Here is a 17,695-nt window from a genome sequence, read left to right as displayed (position 1 = left end):
CTCCTGAGAGCTTCAGGGTGGCCTTCCTGCACATCCCATTCTAGCAGCAGGACCTCAGCACAGCCAGCTGGGCTCACAGGCTCCTTGGTCAGCACTGCGGGCACTGGGAGGGTGTTCCCGGGGTGGATAACAGGCGCTAAACACAATATCAGGTACACACAAACAGCCGTGATTACTTCTCCAGACTTTCTTTTTCCTTATTTTTCCCCTCACCATTTCTTCCCCTTGAACATCCTTGTACCCTCCCACGCAAACAGCCCATCTCTGTTTACCCTTTCTTCCCTGGCCCTAGACTGGCTTCCTTTGTATGCAGAAAATGGAAAACTCTTTCGGTGTGGAAAATGGCAAATCTGGTGAGCCACCTGCACACACACATTAACAGGTGTCAAAACAGAGCCTCACTCCAGGGGGACTTTCAAATACTCTGCAATTCAGTTAGCAGAAAGCTAAAGTCATTTTACAAGGAGAAGCGGTCAGCCTTTCTCAGGGGCAGAATAACCCCACAAATGAGGGCAGGCTGGGACCTGAACAGCTCAGGAGTGACCCTGAGGAGAAGAGCCTGCCCATGAAGAGGAATGCCAAAAGAACCAGTAGCACATGCTCAAAGTTAATAAGGCCAAATGCAAACTGGGCTGCATTAGGGGGAGCATGGCAACGCAGACAAGGGAGTGAGCATCCCCCTTGACTGACCACTGGTGTGGCCACCTCTGGACAAGTGCATCTGGCTGTGGGGATATCTGTTCTGGAGAAGTGGGATGGAACCAGAGAGGGTCCAAAGGAGTCCTGCCAGGGGTTTAGAGCCTCTGTGGAGAGGCTAAGGGACCTAGGCCTCTTTAGCTTTGTGAAGTAGACGCTCAAGGCTCTGTAGCAGTACTTGAAGGGTACTGCACTATTTCACAGTGGGATAAGAAGGAAATCTCTGCAAAGTGTGTATTGGAAAGTTCTGGCTGGATGTGAGGAAACGGGAATCTTAATCAAAGGGTCACTCTAGCCTTGTGGTGCAAGAGGACACACAAAGCGAGTCTCGATCACTCAATGGCTTTGTGCTTCGAGGAACAACCAGTAGGGATGGAGAGACATCAGTGAATGCATAGAAATGCTGGGATAGGACCTAGGTGGGAAAGAAAGACGGGTGTCTGCAGCCTGAAAGGAAAGAGGTACAGGCACAGGACAGTGTATGACAGCCTGCAGTAGAAATGACCAAAGACTCATGACAGGCTGACAGGCCACACAAGACCAAGGTCTTTGTCCCCTTGGCTATGACACTTGCATCTGCCACTGACATCTACCAGGGGAAAATTCATTTTAAGGTTCTGGTCTTTGTTTCCTCCTCAGCTCTCCTAGGGGAAACCAGGAGGTGTTGTACAGTTTTCCTACACTTGGTGTTGCTCACCCTCACATCCCACTGACACCAGCAGAACCCTGAGCCACATCTGAGGGACAGGTTCTGCCTTCCCAGAGCTTGAGGGTCAGGCCTTAGCCTTTCTGCTTCATCAAACAAACCAAGGGTTTTCTCAGCATTACAGCCACCTGCACAGTGCCTTTGCCTACCTGCAATCACAGCCTCCAGTTACCTGCTCTAATGAGTCCCTGAGGAGGCTTTGTCAGTAATGGCCGTCAGTGGGTACCATTAATGCTTCAAGGTACTTTGAGTTTTCCTTCTGACTCCTTGAGCAGCTTATTCTATCTTCTAAGTAACTGAGTTTCATAGACTCAGCACCAAAGACACCATGGGGGTCATTAAAATACAGAAAGCCCTTAAGACCCATATCTCATCCTGTAATTTCCTTCAAGCCCTTAAGACTTGTACAGCAAATTAAAGAGGTTTCATTGTCTAGTTAAGGATGAAGATTTCAAAGTGCATGTAACAGTAATGATTTTTTATTTTAAAGAGTAGTTTTTGTTACTCTTTACTTTATCAAAGAGGTAATAGAAACATTGTCCATGTGCTACTAATACTGGTTTTCTCCTCAAGAGGTCTAGACAGGTAGGAAAAGCAGTTCCCTTGAGGTCTGACACAGTATGGGCAATCTTGCTCCTCATCTCCGCTACCTCACCATTTCTGTCATTAGCCACCTGGGCCAATCAGTCTTCCCTGCCTCAGACTTCTCCCCTGAAGTCTGCAGCTGGATGTTACAGCTCCATTGCATCATCTCCCACCTGCTCTCCTTGGAGAACTGGCTGCACACAGGCACAGAAGAATTTTTCCTCTTTGAAAGCGAAGAAAATTAAAGCGTGATCAGTATTCATAGAGAACAAAAAACACTCTGTGTCCTAAAGCTAAGTACAAGCTGCCTCTTATAAGGTCACCTTTCTTCAAGGGATAATCTTATCAGAAATGTTTTAGTCAGGTAAATAAAAAAAATAGATATTAACATAGTGAAAGAGCTGGCTAAGGAGACAATTAGTCCTGTTAAAGACAGGAAAGCTTTTAACTCCCTGAAACTCGAAAGAGCAGCAGCTGGCAAGCAGAGAGGAATCTGAAGGAACAAACCATAGAATCATACAATATCTCATATGGCTGCAGAGTGATTTATTGCTGATATAACTTGTCATGCTGCACTTTGCTTGCCAATAGGAAAACAAATCTGTGCCTCTCTGCAGTTGTCCAAGGAAAGCCGGTGGGAGTTGGTACAAAGGAGCTGTAACATCCAGCCGCAGACTGCAGCTGAGAAGTCTGGTGTAAGGAAAAGTCCCAGGTGGCCAGGGAGAGAAATGGTGGGGTTGGGGAAGTGAGGTGAAGGTTGTCCAGTGTCAGACCTCAAGGGTCCTCTATTCAGCCTGTCCAGACTTCCTGACGAGAGACCCTGGGTGAACACCTGTTGGAGAATGCTGCCATCACCTCTTTTCTAAACAGAAAAGTCATAAAATACACCCCTGAATATAACACCTCATTTTTATTAGAAGCTCTTTGAAATCTTTCTCCATCACTACCCTAGAAAACAGCTCCCATTATCTGTACAACTCTTGAAGACTTGAAGAAAACTCCAGGAAGAGACGTGGCTTCTTAGGTCTTGCTTTATTTTAACGAGCCCCACGGTGTATTTGGTGCCGAGTCCTTGAACCTCGGGTACTGGGAAGAGATTGCACAAACCTCCCAAAGACTCAGCGTGAAAAACAAAACCCAAAGTACCTTGAAGCACTGATGAGTCCCATGCAGGTTACCAACAGAGTCTCCCCAGGGACTCGTTAGAACAGATAATTGGTGGCCATGATAGCAGTAGGCAAAGGTGATGTGCAGGTACCTCAAATGCTGAGAAAATGCTGGGTTTGTTTCATGCAGCAGAATGGCCAGCCCAGGAAAGTCAGATTCTGTTCTTCACACCTTGCTCAGGGCTGTTGGGGGGCAGAAGAATGTGGTGTGTGTGATGCCGAGTGAAGGACAGTGGTATGACAGTTCCCAGCCCTAGTGGGGTTTGTGCAAGGAGGCAGTGAGGCCGCATTGCTTGAGGACAATGTGTCTTCTCATAGGCCTTGGTGGCAGAGGTAGCTGCCATAACTGAGGGGACAAAGACTTGGATTTTCTTTGTGACTTCCACCTTTGCTAGCACTCTTTGTCATCTCCACCACAGGTTGTCCTACACTGTCTCACAGTTGCTTTTGTCTGCCTGCATACTGTAGACACCCACCTCACTTCCCCACCTTGCTCTCACTCTGGCTTATCCATACACTCACTGACAACTGTCCACCCTCACCCTCTGTTGCTTGAAACACGAAGAGATTGACTGATCTCATGCTCCTTCTGGATGGCTTCTTGTACGCAGCACTACCCTCTGAGTGACATTTCTTCCTCCTTGTGTCCAGTCCTCACCTTCCAAGCTGCACTGTGTGTCAATGTTTCTCTCTCCTGTTTTATCCTAGAACCATGTTGGAAACAACCCTTCAAGCAGGCATCCCAACTCATCAGCCTTATTGTGGCCTTTCACCTGACCAGACAGAAGTAACCTCACCAGGATCTCCCAAGGCCATTAGCCATTCAGCTTGTTGGATAGATATGACAAAGGTGTGTGCTTGCTGCAGTCCCATCACATAGTCAGGCAGGAGAGATATGACAAGCGAAATCTAAGTCCCCTTCCTGGAGTAAGCCTAGATCCTCTGGCAGAGGGGATCTCCCGGTCAATGCACCAGCCAGGTGCTTTCTTCTGGCCTGTCAGAGATGCTGGCAGATGGCAGCTTCAAAGGACATGTGCCAGCCATGAGTCAATGGCTGACCTATCAACTCTTTCAGAACAAAGCGACCTCACAGTGCCTTTCTCAGCCATGTTCCTGCTGCTGGCCTGTCACTTTCAGAGACACAAGTGACCTCACAGCCCCCTTCACAGCCATTGGCTTCTTACTGGATTGTGAGTTCCTGAGACACTATTGATTACATGGTATGGTACCCAGCCATCAGCATCCTTGTGGCCCAGTACCTGAGCAGAGAATCGTAAGCTTGTTTCCTGAAATTTATCCAAGAGATCTACTGACAATTTGAGTGGAGAAATGTTCCTCAGAGGAACTGCTGTATTTATATGAGTGCATCTTCTCTCTCTACTTCTGCCTCTGTTTTGTCTTCTTCCACTATCTATTCCCTCTTCAAAGAGCTCTCTAAAGAAACATGCATTGAATTATAGAATAATGCATATTGCAAGAGACACCTGAACACCACTGTACTGGGTCTGGCTGGAATGGAGATCATTTTGCCCAGAGCAGCCCATTTATTGCTGTGCTTTGCACTCGTGGCTAGAACGATGTTGATCCTACACCAATGTTTTGGCTGTTACTGAGCAGTGCTTGCACCATATGAAGGCTGTCTATGCAATGCCCGCAAAAGCTGGTAGGCTCAGGGTGGACAAATGTTTGGGAGTGGACATAGATGGGATAGCTTACCTTAACTGAGTAAAGGGATAATCCATGCCATACCAGATCAGGTTCAGCAAGAAAAGCTGAGGGCAAGGGTGTGGGGAGGGGATGACATTCATTATTAGCACATGTGTCTTCCAAATCGACCGCTACACGTACTGTATCCTCACCTCCCATGAGGTGGGTGGACATTGAGAGATTCCACTAAGAAGTGACTGTCAGCAGGACTTTGTACACAGATGACATCTGGCCCTCATGGTTCAGCCAACCTGCTAACCACCATATACTCCATTTTTCTGTCCAGCTGTCAGCAGTCTGTCTCTCAGGAGATTATGGGAAACCCCATCAAAGGCCGTTTTGAAGTCCGGGTATAAACATCTCCTTCTTTTACCTCCTTCAAGTGTTCTGTAGTCCCTTTCTTGTCCTTCAAATGCTGATGAGATGACTGCAGGATGACTTGCAGTAACACCTTCCCTAGTGAGGCTGACCAGTCTGTAACTCTCCCAATCCTCCTTCCTGCCCTTTTTGAAGACTAGTGTCATGTCTGCCTTTTCCGAGTTCCCAGGAACCTTTCTAATGGCTCTGGCCTTTCCAAGGTGTTTGAGAGAGGTCTCCCAATGACACTGGCCAGCCTTCTCAATATCCCTCACAGCAAAAGACTTCTCAATATCCTCTACTTCCAGAGGAGTGCCCAGTACACAACAGATGCCTGTCCAGGTTCTTGGGGACAGTTTGGAAAAGAACCAGAAGTGATTTCTTCCTACAGGCTTGCAACATCAATGAGTTCTCTGTGCAGCTCACAACTTTCCTGGGCATTTTTCTCAGTGATCCCCTGCCCCTAAATTTTCTGGTCATCAGGCTGTAGATGAAGGTGTCGAGCGAGTGCATGAAGATGGGGTAGAAAAACAGCTTTGTTAAACTGTCTCAGGAGGGCTGTTCTGGTTAACATTACAGATCCAAGGATGAGAGATATGGTAGAAGACAGTGGCAGTAATGAAGTGAGAGGAGCAGGTGGAGACCGCTTTCTGCCTGCCCATGCTGGGCAGGAGTGCTGCCCCAGGGTGGCAGCTCTGATGTACACAGGATGCCAGCATGAACACGAAGGAGAGGACTGGATGTCCAAAGCAGGTTACGAAAGCAAGGATTGTGAGTGTCATTGTTTCATTGCAGGAGAGTTCCAGCACTGGGGCAAAATCACTGACTCATAGCAGGGTTTGGGTTGGAAGGGACCATTAAAGGTCATCTAGTGTAACCGCCCTGCAATGAGCAGGGCCATGTCCAGCTGGATCAGATTGCCCACAGCCCTCTCCAACCTGACCTTGAATGTTTCTAGCAATGGGGCATCTGCAATCTCTCTGGGCAGCTTGTGCCAGTGCTTCACCACCTTAAAGCAGAAGTGGTCCAGCATGCCAGGGCCACAAAATATGTCTTGGGCAAGAACAAAATGATTGCTGTAGATGACAGAAATCCCTCCAGCCAAGGTGCAGCTGTCTTCTGGAGACAATACTTCCAGCTCAGAAGTGTTACAGAGAGCAGGGGGTGACATACAAGCAAGTAGTCATTGTAGGATGTGGCCACCAGCAAGAAACGCTCCATACATGCAAAAGGTGCAGGAAATAGCACGAACATTGCTGTGAGCAGAGACTGCGCTGTCCCCAGTCGGGAGACAACCAAGTTGATGGAGCTGTAGCAGGTTTCCAAGTTTTGCAGCAGCAGACCCATGAGGAAAGTGGATATTACAGTCAGGCCTGTGACTTTTGCCCTGGGGCAGCTCCCCTGGGGCGTCCAGAGCAGGTGGGCACTGATCAGACCCCGCTCTGATGGTTCTTTCTTTTGCTCCCAGGATCCTGGCTGTACAAAGACACTGTTGTCTGCCCCAATCCTGCACACTCATGCACTGGCATTTTTTTTGCCAGGGCACTTTCTTGCGCTAGTCCATGAGAGCAACTTTGAAAGAAGACCTAAGCCTTCAGACGCTGCCCTCAGGAGATCCCCTTGGATGATGGAAATGCTGTTATGGAAGTCAGCTCTTTCACAACAGTGCCCATCTCCTGCCCCTGACTGTGACCACAGGACTGCCACATAGCAGGACCATGACCAAGTTGCAGGAGCACTCAAAGATTCAGACCAACACAAGGGCTCACAAAGAGGTTGTAGAAGTGAAATGAGAGCAGCTCTGGAAATTCGAAATACTGGTGCTCCCCGGCAGTACTGCTCTGCCGAGACTCTTTGTGCCTCCAGCTGTGCATACAGGCACTGCACCTGAAGCTCCAGACAAGGTCTTGGAGGAAGCATCTCAGGAAAAAGAGTCAGTGCAGGGTACTGTACTTTATTGAAATGCACAGAGGTAGTGGCTCCTCATTTACACAAAGTCTTTGGGTCGCACAAGACGAGTAGATAATGATGTAGAAGTGGTATGACTAATGACATTCCTTTGTGTTGATGCCGTGAAAAGCCAGAGTTGAAGACTCAGTAGTCGGAAGGCTATGAAGTAGGTATTCTTTATTATGACGCTGGGCACACAGGGGATCTCTTCTCCAAAAGTGTGCACCAAAGGGACATTGTTACTAGGTATTTACGCTGTGTTAACACACATATTCATTACATTTCCAAGAAATGCTTATCATAGTAATGTTTTTTCCAACAACTCATCAGTATATGGTAACGTCCTTCGCACATGTTTGTTGATGTCTCTCTGTGATTGTCAGAGTCCTCAGATCATCTTCATTTCGCAGCCTCTTTAGCTCAGTACTTTGCATACCTGTTCTCCCAAGGTCTAAAGGGATCATTCAGGAGTCTCTTTCTTACAACTGTTCTAATTATTCGCAAAGAACCAAGACCTGCTTTGGTTGTGCAATGATGCTGACCACCTAAAGTGTAACATCCCCTACATGCTATATTTGATACATTCACAGGTATCAGTGGACAACATTATTGTAAGTAAAAAAAAAAAAGAGAAAAAAAAATCGAACCAAACAAAGGAAAAAAGACACATGTCAGAAAAATGTATGGGCCTTTAAGGAGTTCCATTGTTTGTAATACGCAGCAGAAGATAGTTCATTACTTCTGAAAAAATCCAGTCATCAGTTTCCTCAGAGCATCCTTGAGCTCCTGGTTCCTCATGCTGTAGATGACGGAGTTCACTGCTGGAGGAAGCACCGAGTACAGAAATGACAACACCAAATCCAGGGATGGGGAGGAGATGGAGGAGGGCTTCAGGTAGGTGAACATACCAGTGCTGACATACAAGGAGACCACGGCCAGGTGAGGGAGGCAAGTGGAAAAGGCTTTGTGCCGTCCCTGTTCAGAACGGATCCTCAGCACAGCCCTGAAGATCTGCGCATAGGACAGCACAATGAAGACAAAACAACCAAATGCTAAAGAGATACCAAGCACAGCAACCCCAGCTTTCCTGAGGAAGGACTGTGAGCAGGAGAGCTTGAGGATCTGGGGAATTTCACAGAAGAACTGGTCCACAGATTTACCATGGCAGAGGGGGAGTGAAAATGTGTTGGCAGTCTGCAGCCCAGCATAGAGAAACCCAGTGCCCCAGGCAGCTGCTGCCATGTGGACACAAGCTCTGCTGCCCAGAATGGTCCCATAGTGCAGAGGTCTGCAGATGGCAATGTAGCGGTCATAGGCCACGACAGTGAGGAGAGAAAATGCTGTAACGATGAAGAAGACAAAGAGAAAGACCTGTGCAGCACATCCCATGTAGGAGATGGCTCTGGTGTCCGAGAGGGAATTGGCCATGGCTTTGGGGAGAGTGGTGGAAATGGATCCAAGATCAAGAACAGAGAGGTTGAGGAGGAAGAAGTACATGGGGTTGTGGAGGCGGTGGTCACAGGCTATGGCAGTGATAATGAGGCCATTGCCCAGGAGGGCAGCCAGGTAGATGCCCAGGAAGAGACAGAAGGTTACAAGCTGCAGCTCCCGTGTGTCTGCAAACGCCAGGAGATGGAACTGGGTGATGGAGCTGCTGTTGGACATCTGCTTCCTCTGGACATGTGGGACTGTTGCAGATGAAAGAAAAGTGAGAAGTTAGCAGAGACATTTTAAGGAAGAATACTAAAACTTTTAATTTCTCTCACAATTCCATAGCTATACCTCGAGGTTCGGAGAATCTCCCATGGACTCCCAAACACTCAGTTCTGCTCTGCTGCAGTGGGAGTGGGAAAAGGGAGGTACCAGCTCGGATATTCACTGTTTCCATCAGATGAAATCCACTCTCATGTGTAATGAGGTTTTGGCATCTTCTTTGCCAGTTCTAAGGAATGACAGTTCTTTAATATATTTTTCATTTTTAAAATTTTCTTTTAGTTCCTACTGCCCTACCTGAGGAGGCTTCTTAGAAGGTAGAAATCCTCAGTATTTCTATTGTGAGACCTGAGTGGCAAAAGTGTTCACTGTCACTCAGTGAAGGCTGAGGGGAGATGCTCTGTCACTCTTCTTCCCAGGTGCCCTGCACTCGCATGTCCTTGAGTTGAACGATCATCACAGTCGTATGTTCACCTTACATGAAACGGGACTTTGCTGAGCAGTGAAGTTGGAATTCAAAGTTCACATGTCCAAACCTCTCCCTCTTTCACAGGGTGGCTGAGGGTAACCTCCACACTCTCCTTCAAGGCAAAGGACATGCAGCGTAGGTCTCAGCTGCCCACATACAGCTGCTCAACACCTTTTCCAGTCTTAGAACCTCTTGGGGCTTCTTGAGGGCTATCTCAGGTACCAGAAAGATGCTGTGAGACAGCTGTGTCTGGTGTCCAGCTCACAGCCTGGCAGGACACTGCAGAGAAATGCTGCAGTGTTTTACAGACAGGATCTCCTCTGGGGCGAGCCATTCTACTCCCAAGCCCACAGCCCACATTTCCTGGAGCCCCTGGGTCAGCAGGCGGCAGAGGCACCTCACTCCCATGCAGACCCCTGCCTAGCAAGGCTTTAAGGGTCGGCGTCTAAAATTCCTCCAACACCACAGAGCCCCAGAACAGGAACAGGAGGTGCACAGAAAGGTGGGAAGTGAAAGAGCAGCACCACAATGCTTCCATCAAGGTTGGGTGACTCCTTGTGCCCCATTCCCATGAGGGCAGAGATTTTGCTGGGTCAGAGAGGAGGCAAGGGGGCTTGCTCAGCGGAAGGTGACAACACTGAAGGGGATGACGGGGCGTTTACCCAATTCTCCCTGCCATGACATTACCATTTTTCATTTGGTCTGCTTCCCTGCCCACGTTTCTTCTTCCTGGACCCTTTCCAGCTACTTCCCTGCCACACATGATTTTCCTCAGCAATTTCTTAGTGACTCCATCCCTTGGTCTCTGTGCTCAGTTCTGCCTTACAGAAAGCTCTCTGTGGAAGGGCACTGTCTAGGGACATCTCCCTGCTTGCAGATGGTAAACAGCAGGTCAGACAAACCATGATGTAGCCAGCAAAGGTGATGCTGGTGCTGTCTGCAGACTGAGGGGTAGGCGAAGGCAGTTTACGGGGCTCCTAGCAGAGCATGTAACTGTTCAAGATCACCAGTCACTTCTCAAAAGAAGCAGCTCCTTTTCCTTTCACACCCCCACAGCATGAAATTGAAGACTAAGGAAGCACCGTCATTTCTAGGCAGCCCCTGCCTGCACTTTCCTCTGGAAGCATCCCTTTGGAAATGCCCTGGGGGTGATCTGGAGCTGTGCGCAGCCCACACCCATGCAGCATCCTCTCAACAATAGATGGACCCCATCCTTGCACAAAGACCCCTGAGGTGCAGGGACCCTTCTCAGATCCCGGGGCACCCCATGCATGCACACACAGCTTGGCACCCCTGCAGCCATCCCTGGGAGGAGGGAGCCATCATGCCTGTCCCTCTGATGGTGCAGTAGGCAATCCCTGCTCTGGAGCACGACCTCCTCCTCCACACCAGAAAAGCCAGGAGGGACATCCTGACAGGTCCTATCAGCTGTAACATGTGCCAGGTCTAGGAGACGCTTCCAGGAACTCACCTGCATTGCTCTGTAGCCAGAGAATTACTGTGTCAAGGGCTGTGAAGTATTCTCCCCCAGTGAGCTCTCACCTGTCCTTGCACCCCAGACTGTCTATAACGTCTCTCTCTCATGCCTGTAACTTTTCTCTCTCATGCCTCTTGTCTGCCCTCGGTGCCTGCAGGCAGTGCCCTCAGCCCTCCTGTGCTTTGCAGAGGAGCTGTTCTTGGGCAGAGCTGTCTCTCTGCAGTGCTGCCTGCTTGCCATGATCTCTCTCTGTCCCAGGAGACCAGCCCAGCTCAGCAGCAGAGGACCAGCTTGTGACCTCTCTAATGGGTTTGGTGCTAGTCCATGAACCTCAGACTCTGAGAGGAGGTAGATGACATCTCTCGAAGGAGACAAACTCAGATGTAACTTCCAAGGTTCTTTAGAGCGTTAATAGTCCCACTGAGGGTTATTACTGACAAATCCACCCTGGGGTCTAGTTAGAGCAGAAAACGAGAGGCAGGGAGGACAGGTAGGCAAAGTCCATGTAAAGGTGGCTCTGGGGTTGAGTAAACCTGCATGTGGTACCCTAAGCCAAAAGGCCAAGTCCTCACCCTGAACCTCTGGGAGTGCTGATCCTGTCCCTCATGCATTGTTTAAGGATTTTCTAGGGGCAGTGTGATGTGGGGATGTGCAAGGCCAAGTGCAGGACAACAGCATTGGCCATCTGGATCTCTTCTGGGTGGGGCAAGGAGGTAATAAGTCTTGGTGGATACAGTTAAGGCACCTACTGGCAAGCCTTCTTTGCAGAGACAACAACCATGGCCAAGGTGATGGAAAGGTCAGCTCTGTTGTGGGCTTTCAACCTTACAACATCTCTCAACTGCCTCCACCACAGCCTGTCCTACAGTGTGCCATACCTGCAGCTTTTTCTTGGAAGCACCACTATCTCAGAAATCCACCCTTCAAGATGTTGCATGGTCTGACTGAGCTCCCCTTAGCCTCCACTTCACCAGACTAAAGAAGCCCAGGTCCTTCAGACTCCCACACAGGCCATGTGCTTAAGACCCCAAACCCCACCTCGGCAGACCTCCTCTGGACTCTCTCCAGTGCCTCCCCACTTGTTCAGAGCAGGAAGCCCCACCGAGGGGACACACTAGCCCACATGTGGGCACAGCAGGGCTCAGCTGAGGGGGATGACAACTCCCCTGGTGTGGGGGACTCATGCTCCTCCTAATGCAGCTTCATATACAGCTGGCTTGTTCATGGAAAGCATACACCACTGGCTTGTATGGCATTCCTCAAAGTGCCAGGCCCTTCTCAGGCCCCCTGCTCAGCCAGTCAGGTCCAGCCTGCCCTGAACTAAGGGCTTATTCTTCACGCTAGTCTAGGAATGGCCATTACTCCTTGCAAAACTTGCAGATGTTTCTGTTGGCCAAATCCCAGAGTTTCTCAGGGTCCCCTGGAATGAAGCTCCATTTGGTAAGCTGTTCATGTTTTCACGCAGATGGCTTACCATGATAGTGGTTTCCCTCACAAGGTAACAGCACAAGGTGTTGCAAGGCATTACAAATCCTAAAAGGTGCTGTTTCTTTAATGGATTTTGCTTCCAACATCGGATTCCCCATGGTGGCCATCTCAGAAAGAGCTACAAAGCAAGCAAAGCCAGCACCAGGGAGGAAAGAGTGAACAGAGGTTGGCGGATCATGTGGGAGGCTACAGAACTGATCACAAGGAAGAAGCCAGATGTGGAAATGAGGGGGAAAGAATAGAGAAGGTGAAGCAAAGGACATGACCAAGGCTGTTTGGGGGTACCCACCTAGCAGCTCTGCATCTGAGAAGCAGGGACTGTTGCAGGACAAGAACGACACAGAGTATCCAACCAGGCATATGTCTGTGCACTTCCAGGGCAATGGGGAAACTGAGTGCTTTCCCTTCCATGGTGAAGGGAAGACCTATGCTGGAAGGAAATGCACAATCACTCATGTTGGAAGGGATCCCAGGAGATTTCCAGGCCAATGTCCATCTCACAGTAAGGGCAGCTGTCAGGTCACACCAGGTTGCTCAAAGGTCTATTCCTTCTGGATTTGAGAAGTTCCATGAATTAACACGGCACAGTGTGTCTGGGCAAGCTTCTCAAGTGCTTGGTTGTCTTCGTGGGTAAACAATTTTTCTCCACAACGGAACACTGAACTTAAAATATTTCAGGCCCTAGTTGCATCTTGGCACAATTGTGAGGGTCTGACTCCAGAGTTTCCAGGCTTGGTGCTGACCCACAAGCGGATGACGAATTAATGACTGCAAGTATTGTAGTAGCTATCATTGGAAGTGATAGACTGATCATGGAACTGATCAAGTTTGAAAGGAGTTTAGGATCTCTCTAGAGCAGCCTCCTGCTCACAACAAGGTCAACACTAAATTCACCTCAAGTTCCTCAGGACTTTCTCTAACACAGTCCTGAAAACCTCTGCTGGGTGACAAACTGGCTGGATGGCCAGGCTTCAAGAGTTGTGGTGAGTTAGGTTCAATGCAGTTGGTGGCCGGTCACAAGTGATGTTCTTGAGGTCTCAGTATGGGGGCCAGTTCTGTTTAATATCTTTATCAATGATCTGGATGAGAGGAATGAGTGCACCATCAGTAAGTTTGCAGACGATACCAAGTTGGGTGGGAGTGTTTCTCTGCTTGAGCACTCTGATCACAATTACCCCATGCAAGGGATTTCCCATGCAGGCTTGAGGAAGAGAGGCTGGAAAGCTGCCCAGCAGAAAACAGCCTGGGGTTGTTGATTGAAAGATGGCTGCATATGAGCTGGCAGTGTGTCCAGGTGGCCAAGAAGTCCAACAGCATCCTGGCTTGTATCGGAAACATTGTGGTCACTAGGACTAGGGAAGCAACCATCCCCCTGTACTTGGCACTGGTGATGCCGCACCTCAAATACTGTGTTCAGTTTTGTGTTCTCACTATAAGAAAGACATTGAGTGGCTGGAGTGTATCCAAAGAACGGCAAGGAAGCTGGTGAATGATCAGGAGTGGCTGAGGGAACTGGAACTGTTTAGTCTGGAGCAAAGGAGGCTGGGGGGAGACCTTATCGTTTTCTAAAACTACCTGAAAGGAGCTTGTAGCAAGGTGGGTGTCTGTCTCTTTCTCCCAAAGAACAAGCGGTAGGATGAGAGGAAATGACCTCATGTTGCTCCAGGGGAGGCTTAGATTAGATATTAGTAAAAATGTCTTCAGTGAGAGAGTTCTCAAGCATTGGAAGAGGCTGCCCAGGGTAGTGGTGGAGTCACCATCCCTGGAGGTATATAGAAGGCATACAGATGTGGCACTTAGGGACTTGGTTTAGTGGTAGACTTGGCAGTGTTTGGTTTACAGTTGGCCTCCATGATCTTAAGGGTCTTTTTCAACTTCAATGATTCTATGACTCTATGATTCTTTGATTCTATAAAGTCCCTTCTGTCTCTTCTTCTCAGCACCTCTGGAGATTGCCTAGTCTAGTCCCCACTGCTCAAGCAAGGAAGGGGAGAAGAGGAGAGGACGAGACACTGAGAACAAGCAGGAAATTTTTAATGAGATTTAAAGGAAAAAAAAAATCACAGAATCACAGAATCACAGAATAGTAGGGGTTGGAAGGGACCTCTGTGGGTCATCTAGTCCAACCCTCCTGCTGAAGCAGGGTCACCTACAGCAGGTTGCACAGGAACTTGTGCAGGTGGGTCTTGAATATCTCCAGAGAAGGAGACTCCACAACCTCCCTGGGCAGCCTGTTCCAGGGCTCCGTCACCCTCAGAGGGAAGAAGTTCTTCCTCATGTTCAGACGGAACTTCCTCTGCTTCAGTTTGTGCCCATTGCCCCTTGTCGTGTCACTGGGCACCACTGAAAAGAGCTTGGCCCCATCCTCCTGACACCCACCCTTCAGATATTTGTAGGCATTTATAAGGTCCCCTCGCAACCTTCTCTTCTTCAGGCTGAACAAGCCCAGTTCCCTCAACCTCTCCTCGTAGGGGAGATGCTCCAGTCCCCTCACCATCCTCGTAGCCCTCCGCTGGACTCTCTCCAGTAGCTCTTCATCTTTCTTGAACTGGGGAGCCCAGAACTGGACCCAGTACTCCAGATGAGGCCTCACCAGGGCAGTGTAGAGGGGAAGGAGAACCTCCCTCGACCTGCTGGCCACATTCTTCTTGATGCACCCCAGGATCCCATTGGCTTTCTTGGAAGCCAGGGCACACTGCTGGCTCATGGTTAACCTGTCGTCCACCAGGACACCCAGGTCCCTCTCCACAGAGCTGCTCTCCAGCAGGTCCACCCCAAGCCTGTACTGGTGCATGAGGTTGTTCCTCCCCAGGTGCAGGACCCTGCACTTGCCCTTGTTGAACCTCATCAGGTTCCTCTCTGCCCAGCTTTCCAGCCTATCCAGGTCACGCTGAATGGCAGCACAGCCTTCTGGTGTATCTACCACACCTCCCAGTTTGGTGTCGTCAGCAAACTTGCTGAGGGTACATTCTAACTCTTCATCCAGGTCGTTGATGAAGAAGTTAAACAAGACTGGGCCCAGTACTGACCCCTGGGGGACACCACTTGTCACCAGCCTCCAACTAGACTCAGCGCCGCTGATGACAACAACCCTCTGAGTTCTGCCATTTAGCCAGTTCTCTATCCACTTCACCGACCACTCATCCAGCCCACACTTCCTCAGCTTCCCTAGGAGGTTATCATGGGAGACTGTGTCGAAAGCCTTGCTGAAGTCAAGGTAGATAACATCCACGGCTCTCCCTTCGTCTACCCAGCCAGTCATGTCATCGTAGAAAGCTATCAGATTGGTCAGGCATGATTTCCCCTTGGTGAATCCATGCTGACTACTCCTGATAACCTTCTTTTCTTCCACTTGCTTGATGATGGCCTCCAGGATAAGCTGCTCCATCACCTTTCCCGGGATGGAGGTGAGGCTGACCAGCCTGTAGTTCCCTGGGTCCTCCTTCTTGCCCTTTTTGAAGATTGGAGTGACATTGGCCTTTCTCCAGTCCTCGGGCACCTCTCCTGTCCTCCAGGACCTCTCAAAGATGATGGAGAGTGGCTCAGCAATTACATCCTCCAGCTCCCTCAGCACTCGTGGGTGCATTCCATCGGTGCCCATGGATTTGTGGACATCCAGATCACTTAAGCGATCACCTTTATAGTTGATTAGTATTAGGTCTGGGGCTCAGAGATTTTCAACCCAATCTAGCTGACAAGCTCTCCATGCTCAGAGCAGATCAAAGCACTAGAGGCCTCCATGGGTCCCTTCTGACCCTTCTTGTCAGCAGCTCTGGAGATTGCCTAGTCGAGTCCCAACTGCTCCAGCAGGGTCCCCTATAGGAGGTTGCCTAATACAGGGGCCAGCTGGGTTTTGAATGTCTCCATTAATGAAGACAACACAAGTTCTCTGGACAACCTGTTCCACTGATCAACCATCCTCACAGCAGAAAAGTGTTTTCTAGTGTTTCGATGGAAGTGTTTTGCTTCAGTTTCTACCCACTGTCTGTCACTGGGCACCACAGAGAAAAGTTGCACTCCCTCTACGTCATTTCCTCCCATTAGGTATTGATGCATATGAATAAGTTCCCAGTGAGCCTTCTCTTCTTCAGGTTAAGCCGCCATAGCTCTGCCAGTCTTTCCTTCTGAAGCATGCCTGTGTGACTTCAAAGTCTTGGTGGCCCTTTGCTGGAGCTGCACCAGTCAGTCCAGGTGACTTGAACTGGGCATCCCAGCCCTGGACACAGCACCCCGGAGGTGGCTTCACCAGTGCTGACTGGAGGGGAAGGATTGCCCTTCTTGACCTGCTGGCAAACCTCTCCAGAGTGCCGCCCAAGAGGCTGTAGGTCTGCTTTGCCACACAGCCACCCTGCTGGCTCATGATCAGCTTGCTGTCCCCCAGGACCTGTGGTCCTTCTCTAGGAACCTGCTTTCCAGACAGTGAGCCCCCAGCATGTACTGGTCCATGGGGTTATTGCTGCCCATGGGCAAGACTTTGTGTTTGTCTTTATGAACTTCAAGAGGTTCCTCTTTGCCCAGCTCTCCAGCCTGCCCAGGTCCTCTGAGAGGCACTGCAACCAGCCGCTGCATCAGTCACTCCACCTAATTTTCTATCATCCACAACCTCTCTCAGGATTCCCTTGGTTCCATCATTCAGGACTGCAATGAAAGGTTGAACAGAATGGGACCCAGTTTCCAGCCCTGGGCTAAACACTGGTGACTGTCCTCCAACTGGACTCTCTTTCACCAGAAACAGTCCTCTGGGACCAGCCATTCAGCAATTTTCAGTCCACCTCATTTTCCACTTCCCTAGTCCATGCTTGATCAGCTTCTCTTTAGGGATATAGTGGGAGACAGGCTGACAGCGTCCCGGATCGTCCCAGCCCTTCTTCAACATTGCTTTTACATTTTCTTTCTTCAAGTCCGTAAGAACCTCATGCAATCACCGTGACCTTTCAAACAACATTTCAAGTGGCCTTACAGTGACATCAGCCAGCTGCCTCATTACTCACAAGTGCATCCCCTCAGGTCCCAAGGACTGAGGTATGTACAGTTTGCTGAAATGTTCCCTAACCTGAGACTCCTGCACCAAGGGTACGTCTGCTGTGCTCCTTGCCTCTGTTCATGGGGCTTGGGACTCCTGAAGGTTGTTCTTACCAGTAAACTCACAGAGGAAGAACGCCTGGAGCTCCTTGGCCCTTTGTGTGCTCTCTGTCACCAGGATCCCTGACCCACCTAGCAGCAGGCCCAGTTTTTCCCAAGCCTTCCTTTTGCTGCTGACCTGGTTGCTGAATTCTTTTTTTGATGCCATTCACATCCAGATTGAATTACTAGACTGAACTTGAGATGGACTTTGGCTTTTCTAACACCCTCTCTGAATGCTCAGGAAGTCCTTTATGCTC

General features: G+C 49.4%; 1 protein-coding gene across 1 annotated transcript; it reads right to left on the bottom strand.

The window, feature by feature from the left end:
* Positions 1 to 7,902: 7,902 nt before the first annotated feature.
* On the bottom strand, positions 7,903 to 8,847 carry LOC142365089 (olfactory receptor 14C36-like). Its single transcript, XM_075445533.1, has one exon. It carries the CDS (start codon positions 8,830 to 8,832, stop codon positions 7,903 to 7,905), a length of 930 nt encoding a protein of 309 aa, XP_075301648.1. The 5' UTR covers positions 8,833 to 8,847.
* Positions 8,848 to 17,695: the final 8,848 nt, after the last annotated feature.

Source organism: Opisthocomus hoazin, chromosome 31 (genome assembly GCF_030867145.1).
Source record: "Opisthocomus hoazin isolate bOpiHoa1 chromosome 31, bOpiHoa1.hap1, whole genome shotgun sequence".
Classification (NCBI taxonomy): domain Eukaryota; kingdom Metazoa; phylum Chordata; class Aves; order Opisthocomiformes; family Opisthocomidae; genus Opisthocomus; species Opisthocomus hoazin.
The sequence above is the reverse complement of the archived record's forward strand: the minus strand, read 5'-3'. Positions and strand labels throughout refer to the sequence as shown.

Coding starts and splice junctions, on each gene's coding strand:
- LOC142365089 (XM_075445533.1), bottom strand. CDS start 8,832: ATGTCCAACAGCAGCTCCATCACCCAGTTCCATCTCCTGGCGTTTGCA.